The sequence below is a fragment of the Tympanuchus pallidicinctus genome, unplaced genomic scaffold (genome assembly GCF_026119805.1).
Source record: "Tympanuchus pallidicinctus isolate F22 unplaced genomic scaffold, pur_lepc_1.0 scaffold27, whole genome shotgun sequence".
In the NCBI taxonomy this organism is placed as follows: Eukaryota; Metazoa; Chordata; class Aves; order Galliformes; family Phasianidae; genus Tympanuchus; species Tympanuchus pallidicinctus.
This window is the reverse complement of record NW_026294744.1, coordinates 3093016-3110443: the sequence shown is the minus strand read 5'-3', so window position 1 is coordinate 3110443 and position 17428 is coordinate 3093016. Positions and strand designations below refer to the sequence as shown.

Sequence of the window (17428 nt, the reverse complement as noted above, 5' to 3'; positions counted from 1 at the left end):
TTTCAGCACAGATTTCTAATCATTACTGTGAATTTCAACATAGAAGTTAAAGTTGCAGTGGATGTATGTAATGATATGTATAACATACCCAAATGTGCACACATGAAGGCATGTGTTGAAAGATGAATCTTTGCCTGGGAGCGCGTGCTCTCAGGGCAGCCTCACCAACTAATCCAATACAAAGTTGCAGCTTTCCTTACGAATGGTGCTACTCTGCTTTTAAATGTTTCCCGTCAGAGGCTTGGATTGCTGTATTTTTGTTGACACGATTCCAGTCTGAGCTGGGATGGGAGGAGGAGAAAATTTTGGAGGAGAAAATAAAGTTATGTTTTTCTGTGACAGCTCACAAATTTGTTTAGTTTAGTACTAATCACAGTAGAAATGAGTCGGCAGGCAGGAGGCAGGTGGAGAGGTTGCTAGTGGTACAATGAGTGCAGCTTGTTGTGTGGACAGCACTCTGTCGTGGGTAAGTGACTCTCAGGGTCTGAGGGCTGATGGTTCTCATTGAAACTGGTTTAAGAGCTCCCAGTTCATCATCCAGCCCAGCCACAGCAGCATTGCGAAGTCTGAGCCTCTGGGATCAAAACCTCTTGCCAAAAGAGCAGGTGTGTCAGTATGAAGTGGCCCATGAGGAGCAGCTGTAAGCATGAACTTTGCCCATTTGTTTGCTCAGGGTTTTATCTCATCCTTTATTATATAGCCCAGTGAAAATGAATATTACTATGTCAAGCAGGGCCATATCAGAAGCAGGCTCTCTCATATGCTAGGTAGCCACACAGGCAAGAGCTGTGTGCGAGAGGGGAAAGCTCTGTTTTCTGTGCCATCCCAGGGGATAGGAACACCTGAGCAAACAGTGGGCACCCAGGGTGCGTAGGTAGTGACTGTTTTGTTGGTACATTGCATGGATTTCTCGTGCCCATAGAGTTTTCATCCTGTGGGGAAATTCTGACACTAGAGTTAAGACCAGAGTGCCTGGAATGGAAAGCTTACCTTGCAAAGTTGTTTTGTCATTTTGCTTTGGGTTTTTGAATGTGGATAGCAAAATTAATATCGAAACAGAAATTTTCTTCTGAATTGATGACTAAATGTTCCATTTGGAAAGTGTAGCAGCACAGTGTGCTGCTGCACTGAAGTAATGCAGAAAAAAATTAAAAAATACCTACGTAGTAATTGGAGGGGCTGGTGGAATGTTTTGATGTTTAGCAACATTGTGGGTGCTGAGAGAAATGTCTGCCGTAAAATTTGTTACCCCTTCTGGTGTTCAGGTCCCTGGCAGTGGACTTGTAGTTTGTCAGTTAAAATGGATAAGTTATTGTTTGTGTAGTGTGTTATAGGAGGATAAAGCAATGGAATTTTCTAGGCTTAGAAACTATTTAGTGCTGTATGTAAGGCAGCTATACCCACATAAACTAGGCCAGGGATGATTGGGAGTTAGACATTTATACTTTAGTAAAAGTGATGTGGTCCTATACGTAGGGAGCTGGTGGATAGTCAGAAGACCTGCACCTTCTCCCTGGCTCTGTGTGACTTTGAACGATTTGTTTCACTGCTCTGTACCTCATTTTCCATTTTATCTGCTTCGCACCGTGTGTATTTAGATATTAAACCATTAGATATAGGACTGCTTTTCACTAGGCAGAGCAACTGCACTGCTGTGACACAGTCTTAATAAACATAAACAATGCTGCTCTTTGGATATTGAATATACATTTTGGACAGTTCTAGTTAATTTTTTATTTTCAACTGTATCACCAAGGGTTGATCTTCGGACCTGTATAACCAAACTTTTTCCTTATTTGCTTTCTGCTATTCTGTCTTTCGAAGGACTTTGTGGAAAAGAAAGCAGTATAAAAATCACACAACCGGTTTGGCAGGTCTTGTATAAACAGGAGAAATGCCAGGAAAAGTCTCACGGCTTTGTTGCCAGCTTGAAAAAAAAAAAAAAAAAAATTTCTGATTAATTTTCCCCTAATGAAAACCTCAGCCATTGCTACGTGTGAGCAGGATTGTGGGGAAGGGTGTGTAGTGGAAAGGGTTAGGGGGATGCTTGCTGGAACAAACGTGTGTCTTCAAAGCTGGGAATGTGCTTGCTCTTGGGCAGTTGTCCCAGTCACCTCCTTACTTGTAGGAGCAGAAGGGTTCTGTCATGAGTCTTGCAAGCAGTTTGTTTTGATATTTTTTTTCTTTTTTTTTTTTTTCTTTCTTTTTTTTTCCCCATCTCTTCTAACAATCTCACAGCTCAGCTTGGGTGTTAAACACACCTTACTTGATTAGACGGGGTGATTGATGCCCCCTGGTTCTTGCTGTGCCAGTGGAAGGCTGTGCTGCTCTTTGGGGCGTTTTTGCTGTGGTGACTGGGTCGGGTAAGGAAACCTGCCTTGCTGACTGCGTCTGTGTGGTTGTGTAACTGTGGGAAGGGTTGCAGTGCCTCTATCCTGGTTCTTGTGGCACAGGAGGGATGTGTCTCTGGAACAGGTCCACTAGTTCTCATCTGGCATGGACAATCTCTGTTGTGCGCTTGAGTCAAAAGATTACAAGCAATGCTTTGATATGAAGGGGTTCATAGGGAAGTTGAAGGTTATTTAAATGAAGGTTATTTAAACTCTGTATTAAAATGCTAAGTGAGAGCCTTTGAGAGCTTTTGCATGATATCTGCATGCCACCTCTGCTGGTTGATTTCATCAAACTCAGCTTTTTTCTCCTAGTTTCTCCTCTTTTCAGAGCAGCTGTGTAACTCCAGAAACAAGGCGCTGCAGGTAGAGTCAGAATAGGATCTAGACAACTTGCTGTTCTTTTTGCCCTTCCATTTCCTGACTGTAAAATACGATCAAAAATGTTCTTTCCTCCAGTGCTTTTCTGTCTTGGCTGCTGTGTATTTGAGCTCTACAGGGCAGGAGCTGTCCTCTAATCTGTGTCTGCAGTGCATTGGACAACGGTGCTGGGTTTCAAGTTGCTTCTGGGTGCTATTGCATATAACTGTTCAGTTGTAACGTGTGGTTTTAGAGCCTGATAGGGTTCCTAGGAGAGACTATTATTTTCTAAGATATCTGATGCTTTTAGGTGCTGTACTGAGGGACATACTTTAGTGGGAAAATACTGATGGTAGCTGAACAGTTGAATTAGATAATCTAGAAGGTCTTTTCCAACATTGGTGATTCTGTGTTTCTATGAAAGTAGGTTTTTGTTTTGCTCTATGCTGCTGTCTGAGCTAATTGCCTAATCTCTGAATATTTTATTCTCTCCGCTTGTGAAGGTGAGTGCAACAACACTTTTCTTCAAAGCAGGGAAATGGTGATGGTTTTTTGAAGCATATGTGGATAGTGTAGTATTGTAGGCCATAGATAAACTTTCATACCGAGCTAAAATGGGCCCAGAACAAACACTTCACTCTTTTTTTTGTTAAAATGTCTGTGATTTATACAATTTCAGTTGGTTTAGTTCCCAAGCCTGTCATGTCTGTAACGAGGAAATATTTGCAGTTCATAAGCAATCTTAGGGTAGTGGTAATGGGACTCTCGCTGCAGTGTCCATTCAGATGTGAACCAGAAGTGTTTAGTTGTCAAAAAGAAGCCAGTGACAACCAAAGTGAAACTAGCACTTTTCTTTTGCCAGGAGCGGTGTCCCAATCTGTACTTTGGGATTATGAGCTGAAACAGAATAATAATTTGAGAAAGAGCAAAAAATATGCACAAGTTGAAAGTAAAAATTAAAAGCTAGGTAACTTAATGAACAGGAAAGGCTATGGCAGAAAAAACAGCTAAGTTGAGGTTTTTGCACTTAACCATTCACGCACTTGATATGTCTGTGGGTTCAGTATCGTCCTGTTACCTCCATGGCACAACAAAGAGAGTGCTGTGGTAAAGCCACAACTTGTTTTAGGGAGTAAGTAGCGTGTCTGGGACCAGAACTTCTGTCCTCCTGTCCTTTTCATCATTTTTCTTCAAGCCTCTTGTGCAGAGCACGTTTTGTAATGTGCCTTCTGGTGCAGCATCTGCCGTTCAATCCTGTATGGCAGCACCATGCAGTGGGTGATCCACACTCCTTGTTCCCCTGCCGAGTGTTGGGAGTGTCTGTGGAATTTCCACAGCATATAAGGGTGGTGTGTGATGTACCCTGTCACATGGACAGGTCGTGCCTGGAAGGCATCTCTTGTTTTCACAGCAGTTGGGAAAGGATTGCTAATAGCACTCCTTACACAACAGAATATTCACTTATTTAGTTCATTACTTATTAGCTCCAGGCAGGGACATTGCAGATTTGTTAATGCTAATGGCCAAATCATTTGAGTGTGCAGCATTAATGGAGGAGAAAGCATTTAATAAAGACCCATCGCTCGACCCTGTCGTTGTCCCTGGAATACAGGCGGTGTGTTAAATTCAGTCCCCGCTCTCATCTTGTCATTTACCTCTTCTTAAAAGGGCAGCTTGCTGGGAAGCTTCAGCTTTTCAACAGTATCTGCTTTTAAATCAGATATGCTATGCCGTGCCCAACTGTCTCTTTATAAAACTATGTTAAAAGTCTCCTTAAAGTTCTGCCAGTGCTGATGGTTCTGTGCTGGAAGGTCCATGTTTTAGAGAAAAGAAAGCTTTTTTCAGAAACAGCATTGCCAGCAGGAGCAGGGAAGTGATTGTCCCCCTGTACTCAGCTCTGGTGAGGCTGCACCTCGAGTACTGTGTCCAGTTTTGGGCCCCTCACTACAAGAAAGGCAATGGAGCGGGTTCAAAGAAGGGCAACAAAGCTGGTGAGGGGTCAGGAGCACAGGGCTTATGAGGAGCTGCTGAAGGAGCTGGAATTGTTCAGTCTGGAGAAGAGGAGGCTCAGGGGAGACCTTACTGCTCTCTACAACTACCTGAAGGGAGGTTGCAGTGAGCTGGGGTCGGCCTCTTCTCTCGTGTAACTGGTGATAGGACCAGAGGGAATGGCTTCAAGCTGCGCCAGGGTAGATTCAGGCTGGTTGTTAGGAAATACTTTTCTGGAAGAGTGGTCAGGCAGTGGGATGGGCTGCCCAGGGAGGTGGTGGAGTCACCGACCCTGGAGGTGTTCAAGGAATGTTTGGACATTGTGTTGAGGGACATGGTTTAGTGAGAACTATTGGTGATAGGTGGATGGTTGGACTGGGTGATCTTGTAGGTCCTTTCCAACATTGGTATTTCAGTGATTCTTTTGCTGTACCTCCAGCTATCCTCCAAGGTGATTTGTTTCCTTTTTCTGAGTAATGTTTTGTGACTGATACATTAGATCAGCAGAAGGTTTAGTTTCTTGTAGTTTGCGTTCTGATACCCACAGATTGCTGACTGAGAGATCTTCAAAAAGCTATTAAATAGCTCCTTAATAAGTTGTTGGGTAGCTGTTAAAAAATAAGATGTTTCTTGTACAGGTTAACCCACCTGCAGATTTTATTTCTTTTGGTGTAACTCAGCTTCCTTCAGTTGTCTCCCACTGCATTTTAATGTTTTAATCAGAGCTTCTTGTTAGTTCATCCTTCTGCAAAGTCTTCCAGATATACCATTCCTTCCATTCATATTTATTTTCCTTATTTCCAGATACAGCTGTATTTGTCATGTCTCTATTTGTCTCTGTAGCTCCTTTACTCTTTCTTTATAAGCTAGACTTCAGACTCTTGTAGTACTTGTCTGTCTTGCATACACAGATATGTGTCTGCCTGTATATTTCTGTATGTGCAGGATAAAATGCAGAATGAAAAGCCTGTAAATGTGCAGGATACAGCATTCTACAAGACACACCTCCTAGCTATTTTTTATGTAATCCTGTCAAATTTTCCTGTTTAGTCACACTGATCTCATGTTTTTCACTTTTAAGTAAGTGGCTAGAGTAGTTTAAAGACAGTAAGGGGAGAATGGCAATTTGTTGTTTCTTCCATATCCAGTTCCTGTACAGCAGACAAAGTCAGTTCAAGTATGGATCTTTTTAGGAACTCTCTCTGCAGTCAGTATTGCTGGGAATCAAATAATCTGAATCCACCTGGTATTTTGCAGTGACAAACATCCACCTCCTCTTGCTTCTGGACTGGCTTATTAAGAAAATCCTTGAGGCAGGGTATTTTATCTGGCTTTCTTTCTGGATTCTGATCGGTTTTCCTGAGCACGCCCTCATGAGTCTTGCCTCTTTTACCACCAGCAGCCCTTATTTATAGCTCTCCTAGTCCTGACCTGCTCTAGATTCTTTCTGGAAAGTTGCCTGTATCTACTTTAAGGTTGTGTTGAACACAAGGATACAGCAGCATGCACTCTGTCTATGCTGAGTTACCTCTGCGCTATTTGGACCATCAGGAGAAGCAATGTAAGGTGTAGGGTTGGACTTCATAGTAGCCCTGGATTTCTCCATGTATTTGATATGTTGTTTTTTATGGAAGGTCTGAAGTGTAATGAAATGCTGCTACATGGCATGTAGCAGTGCTGTGTATGCTGTGTTTCATTTTACTGGTGAGGAAAGATGCAGAGGCTTCACCTTTGCGGGGTTAAGCTGTAGTTTTGTGGATAATCATAGTGCACCTGTAATCTGGTCTGATGGTGTTTTCTGTTGCTAGCACCCAAGTCTGCCATCAGTGTTTCCTTCCCAGTGCCTTCTGAAGCCAACAACCTCTTTGCAGAGGACATGTTCTTATACTTAACCAGGGCAGGCACCTACATGATCAAATATAAAGAACTTTTTCTTGATTTATTACAGTAGCTGATATTTAGGTGTGCCTGTATTTTCTAATGGTAACAGATAGAAGATAATTATAGCATATTGTGATGCAAGTTGTTTTCAAACATGTATGTATACAAACTGTTCACACTCAAATTCAAATTGATTTCATGCAGGTAAGGAGAGAAATTAAAATTGTCTGATTGTACTGGCAACAGTAAAGATTGAGGCTCATATCTGCACTTCCCTTGCTGTAAATCAGACCAGAAACACTGCTTTCAAAAAGTCACTGGGGAATGTTGTATGTATAGATGAGAGCTGATTCTAGCCATGCAGTGGGATTGAGAATGGTCATTTCTTATATTTATGGTATTTTAAAAACATGTATTTTGTAGATAGTATAGCTGCTTAAGAATTTGTTTCCATTAATGACTGATGATTAAGAACAGTTATGACTTTTATATGAATTACTCTCCCCTGATTTTTCCACAACTTGACTGATAGGCCTGCAGATAATCCATGGCAGTGAGTGACCTGAACTTGTCCATATGATGGTTCTGACATGTGCTTTGTACTATGGAAGTCCTTCAAGTCCCATTGCGAATGATCCTGTGGTAGCAGCTGTAGATTCACTAAAAATAATTATATTTTGTAGAACGACCGGTAGCGGTTCTTATCCTTGAAATACATTTGAATACATAGTGGCATTGCAGCTTTCCAATACCCTGATAGCTCAATAATGTGTCCAGGTAGAGTCATGCATACTGCTTTGCCAGCCTGAATGGGCTACAGAGCAGCTCTGGGATTCTCTTTTCCTGTAACACGTAAGAAAGCAGCTCCTTGTACACCGTGTTTCCCCCTCATTTTTCCATCTCTGTTTTGTGGCCTCCAGAAATTTTAAGCTGAATGCATGACTCCCATGATGGGTGTTTACAGCATGAATTCCTACACATGCAGGCAGGATTGCAGAGTCTCTGTATGTTATAGATGAGACACCCCAGCGCTCTCTTCTTTAGGAAAGAGAATGGGAAAAATAGTGGAGAGAAATCTCTGCTGTGCAGTTCTTTCAGCCTGGAAAGTCTCTACGCATTGATGCCCCTGCTGCTCACTCACTGTCCACACTACTTCAAAGCCTGGGGTGTTTTTTTTGTAGCTCTGCTGTAAACTCTCAAGCCTTCTGTGGTGGTTGGTGCTAGAAGTGGGTGCTAACAGGACTGTGGCGTAGGTGCAGAAGGATTTGCTGTTTGGATCACACCTCTCTCCATACCTTGGCTGAACAGAGTTCCTTCAGAGGAATGTGTGGTAAAAACCCTGTAATGCAAATTCTGTAGTCATGAGTAGAAAAGAGGTGGAATGGGGGAGAGAATTTTTTCCTAACATCAGGCCACTGAATGTATGGTTGACTCTTGCCTTGGAGCAGTAAGGCCAGTTGCCAGCTTTATTGCCTCTGTGGGGCCTGGAAAAGTCTCCTACTTTGACTTGATAAGGCTTTGCTCTTGTCTTGGTGTCTGATGATTCCACATGCAAATTCTGAACAAATGTTTGCCTCCCATATACATTTTACACTGCCTGTCTGGGTTATCTGTGGATAATGGTCTTTTTTGTTCATAGAAATGAATAATTTTTCATGAATCTTACTGAAGTTTTTGCCTGAATTTTATGTTAGTTTTACTTGATGTTGTCTTCCCCTAGCCTCTTTCTGCTCTGTATTCCACCATATTAACAGCAGTCTCAGTGAAGAAATTCTTTGTGAGTATGTGGCTCTGCTAGTTTCTGGTTCATCTATATTTGCTAGCTTGAGTTATTTTGCAGTGCTCAGACAATAATGGAGCTGTATCATAGCGTATGGAGGGGGGATTGACCTCCACAAACTGCCTTTTCACAATAGTCAAGTGCATTAATATTGCTCTCTATAGGGCTTTAATTTAATAAGAGCAGTATCTGTGATCATTTTAGGAGGGACATGGGATCCTCCACCATCTTCTTTCCCCTTTTCTTTTGTGATGAACTGTTTTACCCCACTGTTTTTTATTTGCTTTGGAATTTGCCTGAGTGAGGATTGTGATGTGACAGGCTAGCTGTCTTCTGCCCTTGTGCTGGGAAGTTGATCGGAGGCAAACTGAAGAGAGGAGGCAGGGAGGAACTCAACTTCACAAAATCACTAAGGTCACCAAGACAATCTCTGTTCTCTGTGTGCAGGAAATGAGATATTAATCTTTTCCCAGTGCTGCTTTGCATAAGGTCCATTCCAGAGAGCTGTGTTTGTTTTAATTTCTCTAATTACTGATAGTGTGCTGATTATGATGCTATAGATTTGACGTGAATAGCTATATTAATGGGATCAAAAATGAGGAGAAGTCTGCCATGGAAATTAAGAAGATGATAGCAACGGAGGGATGGAAGGGAAGTAGAGAGTTTAATTTGTAGCCTGGTACTGCAGAACTCTGCTTTTCTTTTTCTGGAACTTGATCATTCTTCCCTGGCAGCAGTTACAGTATGCAAGCTACAGAGCTGACCAAAATCCCCAAATGTTTTAATTGTGTATCCAAAGCCGTACAGTTCCTTAGGGTCTCTGACTTCCTTCCTCTTTCCTGTGTCAGTTCCTGTAACTGTGGGTGCTCTCTTGGACTTTTTTATCTAGCACACAAAACATTGATGAATGCTGCATACATCTTCCTTCCTTTCCTCTTCACCTGACTTGCTTTCCTAATGATTAACTTGCCTGCTTTCTTGCTGCCAGCCCTTGTGCAAATCTTTGTCTGGTTTGCTGCCATAGCCCTTTTGGGTACCTAGATATCAAGGGCATTCTGAGGCATTCCTGCAGACACTTCCTTCCCACCAATAACTTTCTCCTCCAAGGCCATTTTTTCCCCTCTGACTTATCCAAGGCACCTATGCCAAAGAGGAACCACAGCAGCCTAACCAATCCCCCTGACCCTGCTTTCAAACTTTCTCTAGACCCAGTTTCTTTGGCTTCTCTTCCTATTTTTCCTTTTCTAAAGGTGCTCACTGAAAAAGACGGAAACCCTGGTAGTCTGTCCCTGCAGGGCTGAACATCCTCTGTGATGTAAGGTCTATGGTTTTGTGTGCAGAATATCACCTTCTGCAATCCTGAGAGTTACAGCAATACTTTTCAAACCTAGATTTGCACAAGTCAAGGATGAGCTATGCCAGCATTTTTTAAGCCAGCACAGGGGAACTTAGGCCTTCCCAAAATCAAGTTGGGTACCAAAACCTCAGTGTATCTGCTAGTGCTGCCTTTTCTGAGCACATGTCCCACAGGTAAGGAACTGGAGTGGGGTAATAGGATGGTACACAAGTACCTGGAAACTTCCCTGCAAAGCAGCATCTCGCTGTTTCTGTCCTCTGAGTAGAGACAAACTGTGAGGCTACTATTACAACTACTAGGAAATTTTCTGCCTCTTTAGTTCAAATTGTTGGCCTCCAGTAATTAAGGCAGCCCATATTTTCATGCCTACACCTAGTGGTACTATTGGAGAAACCAGGATAAACAAGAAATTCAACAAGATGAGCATCGAGTGACACACATAGATCCTGGGTGGCAAAGGCATGTCATCTTTCGGTCTTGGTCGACTTCCCCTGTGTAGCATTATTGCACACAATACAGGAATAGGCTTTTACATACTGAGAATTCATCTGGATTTTATATCCAGTGTAGGGTATTTGGTGTCAATGGCTCAATGTCCTGATGGATATCAGCAATGGGTGGTGTCAGTACAGAGACCAGTGCTGTTTAACATCTTCATCAATGACAGTGGGATTCAGTCACCCTCAGCAAGTTTGTGGATGACACTCAGCTGCAAAGTATGGTTGACATGCCCAAGGGACAGTATATCATTTAAAGAGATGTTATAGAGGGGAAGGAGGGGGTCAGGCTCTTTAGCAAGGTCTGTTGTGATGGAGGGAAGATGATCAGGGTACTGGAGCACCTCCCCTATGAAGACAGGCTGAGGGAGCTGGGCTTGTTGCAGGGTGACCTCACTGCAGCATTTCAATGCCTAAAGGGAGTTTACAGAGGGGAGAGGAATCAACTCTTTGAAAGGATTGATAACTGCAGGACAAGGGGAAATGGTTTTAAGTTGAGGGAGGGGAGATTTAGGCTGGATGTCAGGGGGAAGTTCTTTACAGAGAGAGTGGTGAGGTGCTGGAACAGGCTGCCCAGACAGGTTGTGGATGCCCCGTCCCTGGAGGTGTTCAAGGCCAGATTGGATGGGGCCCTGGGCAGCCTGGTCTAGTATTGAATGTGGAGGTTGGTGGCCCTACATGTGGCAGGGGGTTGGAGATTCATAATCCTTGAGATCTCTTCCAACCCTGGCCATTTTGTGATTCTGTGAAGTGATTTCAAACTAAAAGAAGAGAGATTAAGATTGGGCATAATGAAGTTGTTTTTTTTTTTACAGTTAGAGTGATGAGGCACTGGAACAAGTTGCATGACGAGGTGGTGAAAGCCTTGTCCCTGGAGATATTCAAGGTCACTCTGAACAGAGCTCTGAGCAACCTGATCTAGCTGTAATGTCCCTGTTTATTGAGGAAGTTGGACTGGATGATCTTTAAAAGGTCCCTTCCAACCCAAAAGATTCTGTAATTCAATTCTTCAAAGTGAATTCAGTGTGTAATGGCTCTGGGAGTCTGATCAGTCGTTATGTACCCTCCTGCTAGTTTGTCATGATCAATATATCTTGCAAGTTACCTTACTTTTTTAGGCAGGATAGTTTGGCTAAGGTTTTCTCAGTCCCAAGATAGTCTTTTCGTCTTTTTATAGTACAAAAAGAACAAAACAGTTGCTTGTATTGGTTCTTAAGCATGTGTTTAATCTGTCCCTTCTAGATGGGGCAACTGAAAGCATGCCGTAATTTCAGCAGAACTGGATGGCTGCCTAGATGGCCCTGTTGGAGCACCAAACACTACAGCAAACTTTGGGGAGGGTCTCTGTGAAGGTTGATATAATGCATTTCTTCCATAGTTAAGGTGAGATTTTGTGATGAAACTTCGATAGAATCATAGAATCCTTTGAATTGAAAGGGACCTTTGAAGATCATCTAGCCCAGCTCCCCTGCCATTAACAGGGTCATCTACAGCTAGGTCAGGTAGCTCAAATCCTGGTCTAAGTGGACCAGAACGTCTCCTGGGATGGGGCATCTGCCACCTCCCTAGCCAACTTGTGCCAGTGCTTCACTACTCTTTTCGTAAAAAAAAAACTTTTTTTTTTTTTTACATCCGGTTTAAGTCTCCTCTGTTTTAGTTTGAAACCATTGCCTCACGTCCTGTTGCAGTGGACCCTGCTAAAGGGTCTGTCCCCTTCTTTCTTGTAGCCCCTTCTTTTAGGTACTGAAAGGGATACTTCCTTGACTCACTGTGAACTGAAGAAAGCTTTTCAAAAACTATGACAACGATCAATAGGTCTACTGTTTTATCCAACTCATTCTTGCTATTGACAAAACATTAGAAAACTGCTATTTTGAAGTTATAGGCACTTGTTCTTTTGGAGCTGAGCATTTGGTTCCTTGTGAGCTTGAATGCTTCTAGTCCCATGGCAGGCAGTGGATCTGGAACGCAGTAATGCCAAGTTCCTTCCTAACTCTCATCACTAATAGTTTCAAAGGACCACATCAGAAGTATATTAACTTAACCTCTTTTACCAGTAAACCAGACTGCATCAAGGCTTTTTAGTCAAGTGCATGCAATAAGCTTCATCCCGGTTCTGCTGCTTGTCCTGCCTCCCAGGCTTCTGCTTGAACAACCCTGCTGTTGAACCGTATCGTCTATTCTTGGCCTTAACGCAAAGGGAAATATTTAACTGACTGATTACAAAACTTGTTCAGAAAAATTTCTCATACCAGTGTGTCTGGTTGCATAACTGTAAAAGCATGAGATACCAACCATATTTTGTTTGATGGATCATGTAAGAAAAGTTCAAGAGTTATGAAGATGAAAAATCATTCTCAAACAAATCCTATTTTAGAGATAGAAACACAACAGATACCTCCAGGAAGCGTTCTGAAGAGCCTCTATAAGATTGGAGAAGTAATTGTGACCTTCTGCGTTCACACTCCTGGGGAGGTGAGGTACCATGTGTGATTGGAGCATGGAGCTATGGGAAGCTGAAGAACTGGAATGATGTTTGCACCTAGCTGCAAACAGGGATGAACTTCAGTTTTTCCACAAGCCCTGTGTCTTGACCTCCCTGTGATTTTCTCTTCCATACCTTTTGGAAATCTGGCCAGGACGGTTACAAGGATCATTCTTTCAGGATGCATTTGTTAAGTCTCTTGCCCTTGGGAGATGCACGCAGTCCTGTTTCAAGACAGCTCTGCCCTGAAATTACTTAGCTCATTTGAGCTTTGCTCTTTCTGTAGCTCTGGTGGCCTGTGTGTCTAATAAAAAGACTTACCTAATATCTGCAGTTGCTTTGATATTTGGGTTAAAGGTGCTGGAAAAAATGCAGGATTCATGAGAGAGGACATTTCAAAGGCATGTATGAGAGCTGAAGAGCTAATTCTCCTTTGTGCCTTGTAGAATGTTTTCTGCAAATGTTACCAATTCACACATTACTGTAGACTAAAATGCATGGAAAAAATAACTGGGACAAAATGAGTGAGTTTGCATTTCCACAACTTCTTTGTGTTTCCTACTGTCCTGACGAATACCAGGAAACAGTATTGCAATACATTGACTTGTAACACTAAATCTCCATGAAGCTGTCTAGCTATAAATATGGGTACCATATGCCCGTAGTAGATTAATCATTGCTGAGAGAAAGGCAGTGCACGCATTATAAGAAATGCATTGTATTCTGGATTTGGTTTTATCTGCTGATTTGACTTTCCTCCTGCATTTCGCTAGCAAGAAGGCCCCTTAAAGCCACTTAGCGCTTGTCTTTGCATTGGTGATTCTATATTTCTTTGAGCATGAAATGGGACCTGATGTCAGTCTGCACCTTACATTCTGGGGGAAAAGGACTTCAGGTCTCCCATATGTCCTCTTGAACTTGTTTGCAGAGGCAGGCATTTGTGTGACTATTTCAGAAGTGTTCCTCTTTTCATAAATATCTTGTTCAATAAACAAAATGAGCTTCAGTGTTGTTCAATTATCTGAGCTGTGGCTTGCAGCAGGAAATGCTGGGAAGTGGCTAGTCTTGTTGCTCATTGCTAGCATGTGCACCACAGAAGAGGCACATTTTCTGCAAGGCTGCAGAACAACATGCTCCATGCTGGAATTGGACTTCAGGGGAATGTGAGGCATAGAGTCACTGTTCTGGGTCATGGAAAGTCTGTAGTACAGTGGTAGAAACCCAGATTCTTAAGAGAGACTAGTGCTTCGGTGTGAGCTTCTCAGTAGATATGTGATAGCAGCACCTTATGCCAGGCTGAGCTGGACTTGGTTTGAAGTAGTGATGGGGAAAGACACTGTAGATTCTTTATAGCCTGTTTCATGAGCAGAGAGAGTTTTCTGTTTTAGCGTATTTGTTATTTAAATTATACAAATCTCTCCTTTCCTTTGCTGGCAGTGATGTTGCTAATGGTACATTGTAGGTGTGCCTTTGTCAGTGTCAGTCCAATTTCCTGTCCCGTAGCTGTGATAATGTTGTGGTTTCTAATGTCTTTCTGTTACTCTAATGGTAGGTTTGTCTTCTCCACTTGCCAGAGAACAGATTGAGGGTTGAGAGGCACTGTCCTTGATTGAGGTACTGTCCTGCAAACACTCAGAAGCAAAGATAGCTCCTTTTGCTTCTGTATCTATGTGGATGTAACTCCACGCTGTTTGCACTGCCATCATTGAATGTCAGCAGCCCAGTTTTGGAACATATGTTAATACATTGCCTTCTAAGAAGCATATAATTATGATTTTATTTTTTTCATGTTTCTACGAACATGATGTGCCTATGTTTATTTACAAAGGGCATAATTTATGTTGTGAGTGAAGATCATGCTCAGAATGCAGAAGAGTTTTCCCGTTAGATTGGATGAAATTTAAATCTTTAATTTTTGGCAGATATTTTCAGAAATAAACTAAATGATGACAATTATGAACCTAACACAACATTGGCAAATAGCTCTTTAACTTTACTGGACTGTCCTTGCTTAGCTGCTTTCTATATGCTTAATTGGTTGCAAGTTCAACTACTTCAAAGAAAGTGCTAATAACAAGTTTAAGCAGGAATACAGAAGTACTGCATTACTCACTGGTAAATAGAGTAGTTTTTAGTGATAGAGTGGTTTTGTACAGCAAAAGTAAAACTAATGTCTTTAAAATGCTCTAAAGTGTGTTAAATAGTTAAGAAACATGCTCAGATCTCTGTTAGCACAAGATTAAGCACTTTCAGCGGTCTCTGTAGCAGTATGCATACATGTATAATGAAATTGCTGTCGTATTTTCACCTACTTAAAACCCACTGAGGCTACCCACTTCTGTGTCACTTCTCTTTTCTCCCTCAGCAGCTTTCTGAGAAACTCCTTGGAAACTTCTCGGTTCTCCTGAAAATTAAAACTGTAGTGTCAGAGGTGCTTGGTCGCTGGTATTGTTTCAGGCTCGGAGCAGGCAGGCCTCTGGCTGTGATCTGTGGCAGGCTTGGTGCTGCTGCTCTATGCCACAGGCCCCCATCATGCATACCTCCTCCTTTCCTCCCATTTCCCCCGACCCCTGCCTTGAATTCACACCTCTGTTCCAAAGTTCATATTGTCTTCTCTTTCTCTCCCCTGCTTTCTTTTTAACAGCAAGAGAGAATTTCGTACACACCTCCAGCCAGCCCAGTACCAAGTTACACTTCCTCGTCACCACTACATGTCCCTGTGCCCCAAGCGATCAGGATGGAGGAAGAATCGATCAGACTGCCAGCACACCTGCGTGAGTGTCACTTCCTGGAACTGAGGAGGGTGCAGGGCAGTGTGAGGGGGGAGGATACTTTGTTTTTTTTTTTTTGTTTTGTTTTGTTTTTTGTTTTGTTCTTTTTTTGCAGATATGTGGGGAAGTACCCTGGCTTTAGAATTTTCTTTAAAGCTCTTGCTGGTTTGATTTTCAGTGTGTTATTTTTGAACAACTCAGATCATTGTTTTTTTCCCCCACCACCACCATCTACCAAGGATTTGGCTTCTCTCTCTTGACAGGGAAAAATGTGGAGGTTTTGTTTTGTCAGGAAGCACTATGTATCTGTCCGTGTTTTAGGATTGCTCACTGATATGCTGTGGCACAAAGTCAGTTTCACTAACTGTGGTAAGTCGAGTGCATTTGTTCAGTGGGGTTTTTTCCAGTTGTTTGAGTCTCAGTAGTAAATACTGGAGCTCAGGCACTCTGCTACTACTCAGAGGCAGTGATGAACAAGGAGGAAAGGGCTAATCTGTACATGGAAGGATAGTGCAAAGAAGGAAGGACACATCAATGCCTTTATGACTATAACTGGAGCTGGGATCAAGGTGAGAGCCAGGCAATTCCTTGCTGAGATGATTTAATGTTTGAGGAATAAGAAAGGCCAAGGGCTGTTGACCAAGGAGAGGTGAATTAGTGATAGGGTGGAGATGAGGAAGAATGGAATTTTCCTTTTAGAGAGGAAGCAGTTCTGATGTAAATTGAGAGATTTTAAGAAAACTTTTTATCAGGTGTCACATTCCTGGAGTACTTGAGCAATAAGAAGCAATGCGGGCCAGTGGCAAATGTAACTTGGTATGTTGCCATCTGACAAATTTATTTGGGATTTTAGAAAAGGAATGGTCTCTTGAGGTGGTTTGTTTGTTTTTTTCTTTTAAAGTAAAAAAAAAAAAAAAGAAAAAAAAAGAAAAAAGCTCTCATTTCTGTCCTCAGCTGTTTTCCAAGCGTGCTCCTTTTCTGGATGCAAACTGTTCTCCCAGCACTTCAGTAATCCTCTACTCACACCCTTGATGGCCAGTGAGTTACAGTGCTCCAAGACTGCTCAATGCCCATGCCTCTTTCTGCACAGTCCTGGTTTTTTTGCCTGTGCATAACCCAGGTTGTACTTTTGATGGGCTGGAATGCAGGCTGGCACTACAGCTTTCTCTATGGATCTGGCTACTGCCTGAGTAGCCAGACTCCTGAGCTCCCAGAGCTTTCTTGCCTCTGCCAGTGGATGCTGGCTGGCCTGTTTCCCCAGCACTGGGAGGACTTGCTAGTAAACTTGCGGTCAATTTTGAAGCTTATGCCCAAAATGTAGAGGAAAAAAAGCCAACACTGAGCAGTTCTCTCCACTGTGGCTTTAGCCCCTGAGATTTTTTTCTTCCCCTTGTTGTGTTATTTAGTGGAATTTAATTCTGGTTTGAGAACTGCTGTCTGTCCTCTCCACAGAGGATCATGTCTGGCTTTCAAATTTTACTGCCTTCCTAACTGAGTTTAACAGATGCACAGCATAGAAAGGCAGAGACCCTTGATGCTGAAAGGGTGGGGCACTGTTTACTGCCGGCTTCCTTCTTATCAGCTAGCCAGCATGCTAGGTAAAGTGTGAAGCTTAAAAGGTTTCCTTTCAGTTAAAGCTTTCTGTCCAATGTTTTGGGTGTGACTGAACCTTTTGCCTTGATTTTTTCTTTTTCAATTTGGACATTTTAAAACTTTCAGGGAAGCTTTTGCTCCATTATTATTTCCACGCCAGTCTGACCTTCTGTATTATAAAAACACAGAAGATGAATTATTAAACATTTGTCTATTCTTTGACAAAGTCAGTGTCTCAGATCGTAAACAGTGTGAAGCACGTTTACATAGCCTTACTAGTATCCTTATTAGTCTGTAGCAATATAGTATTTTTAGCTCAGTATGC

At 42.4% G+C, this 17428-nt stretch overlaps 1 protein-coding gene across 8 annotated transcripts in view; it reads left to right on the top strand.

Annotated features, from left to right (window-relative positions):
- The window catches only part of ETV6 (ETS variant transcription factor 6), a 131780-nt gene that overhangs the window by 28163 nt on the left and 86189 nt on the right, over positions 1-17428 (top strand). For 4 of the 8 annotated variants that reach the window (XM_052690470.1, XM_052690468.1, XM_052690471.1 and 1 more), the window contains one exon: positions 15384-15513. In XM_052690470.1, coding sequence (XP_052546430.1) covers positions 15384-15513 — 130 coding nt within the window. Of the gene's footprint in view, positions 1-2271; positions 2364-15383; positions 15514-15773; positions 15880-17428 lie in introns of those variants that run through there. The other 4 variants (XM_052690469.1, XM_052690465.1, XM_052690466.1 and 1 more) reach the window with 2 other exon arrangements.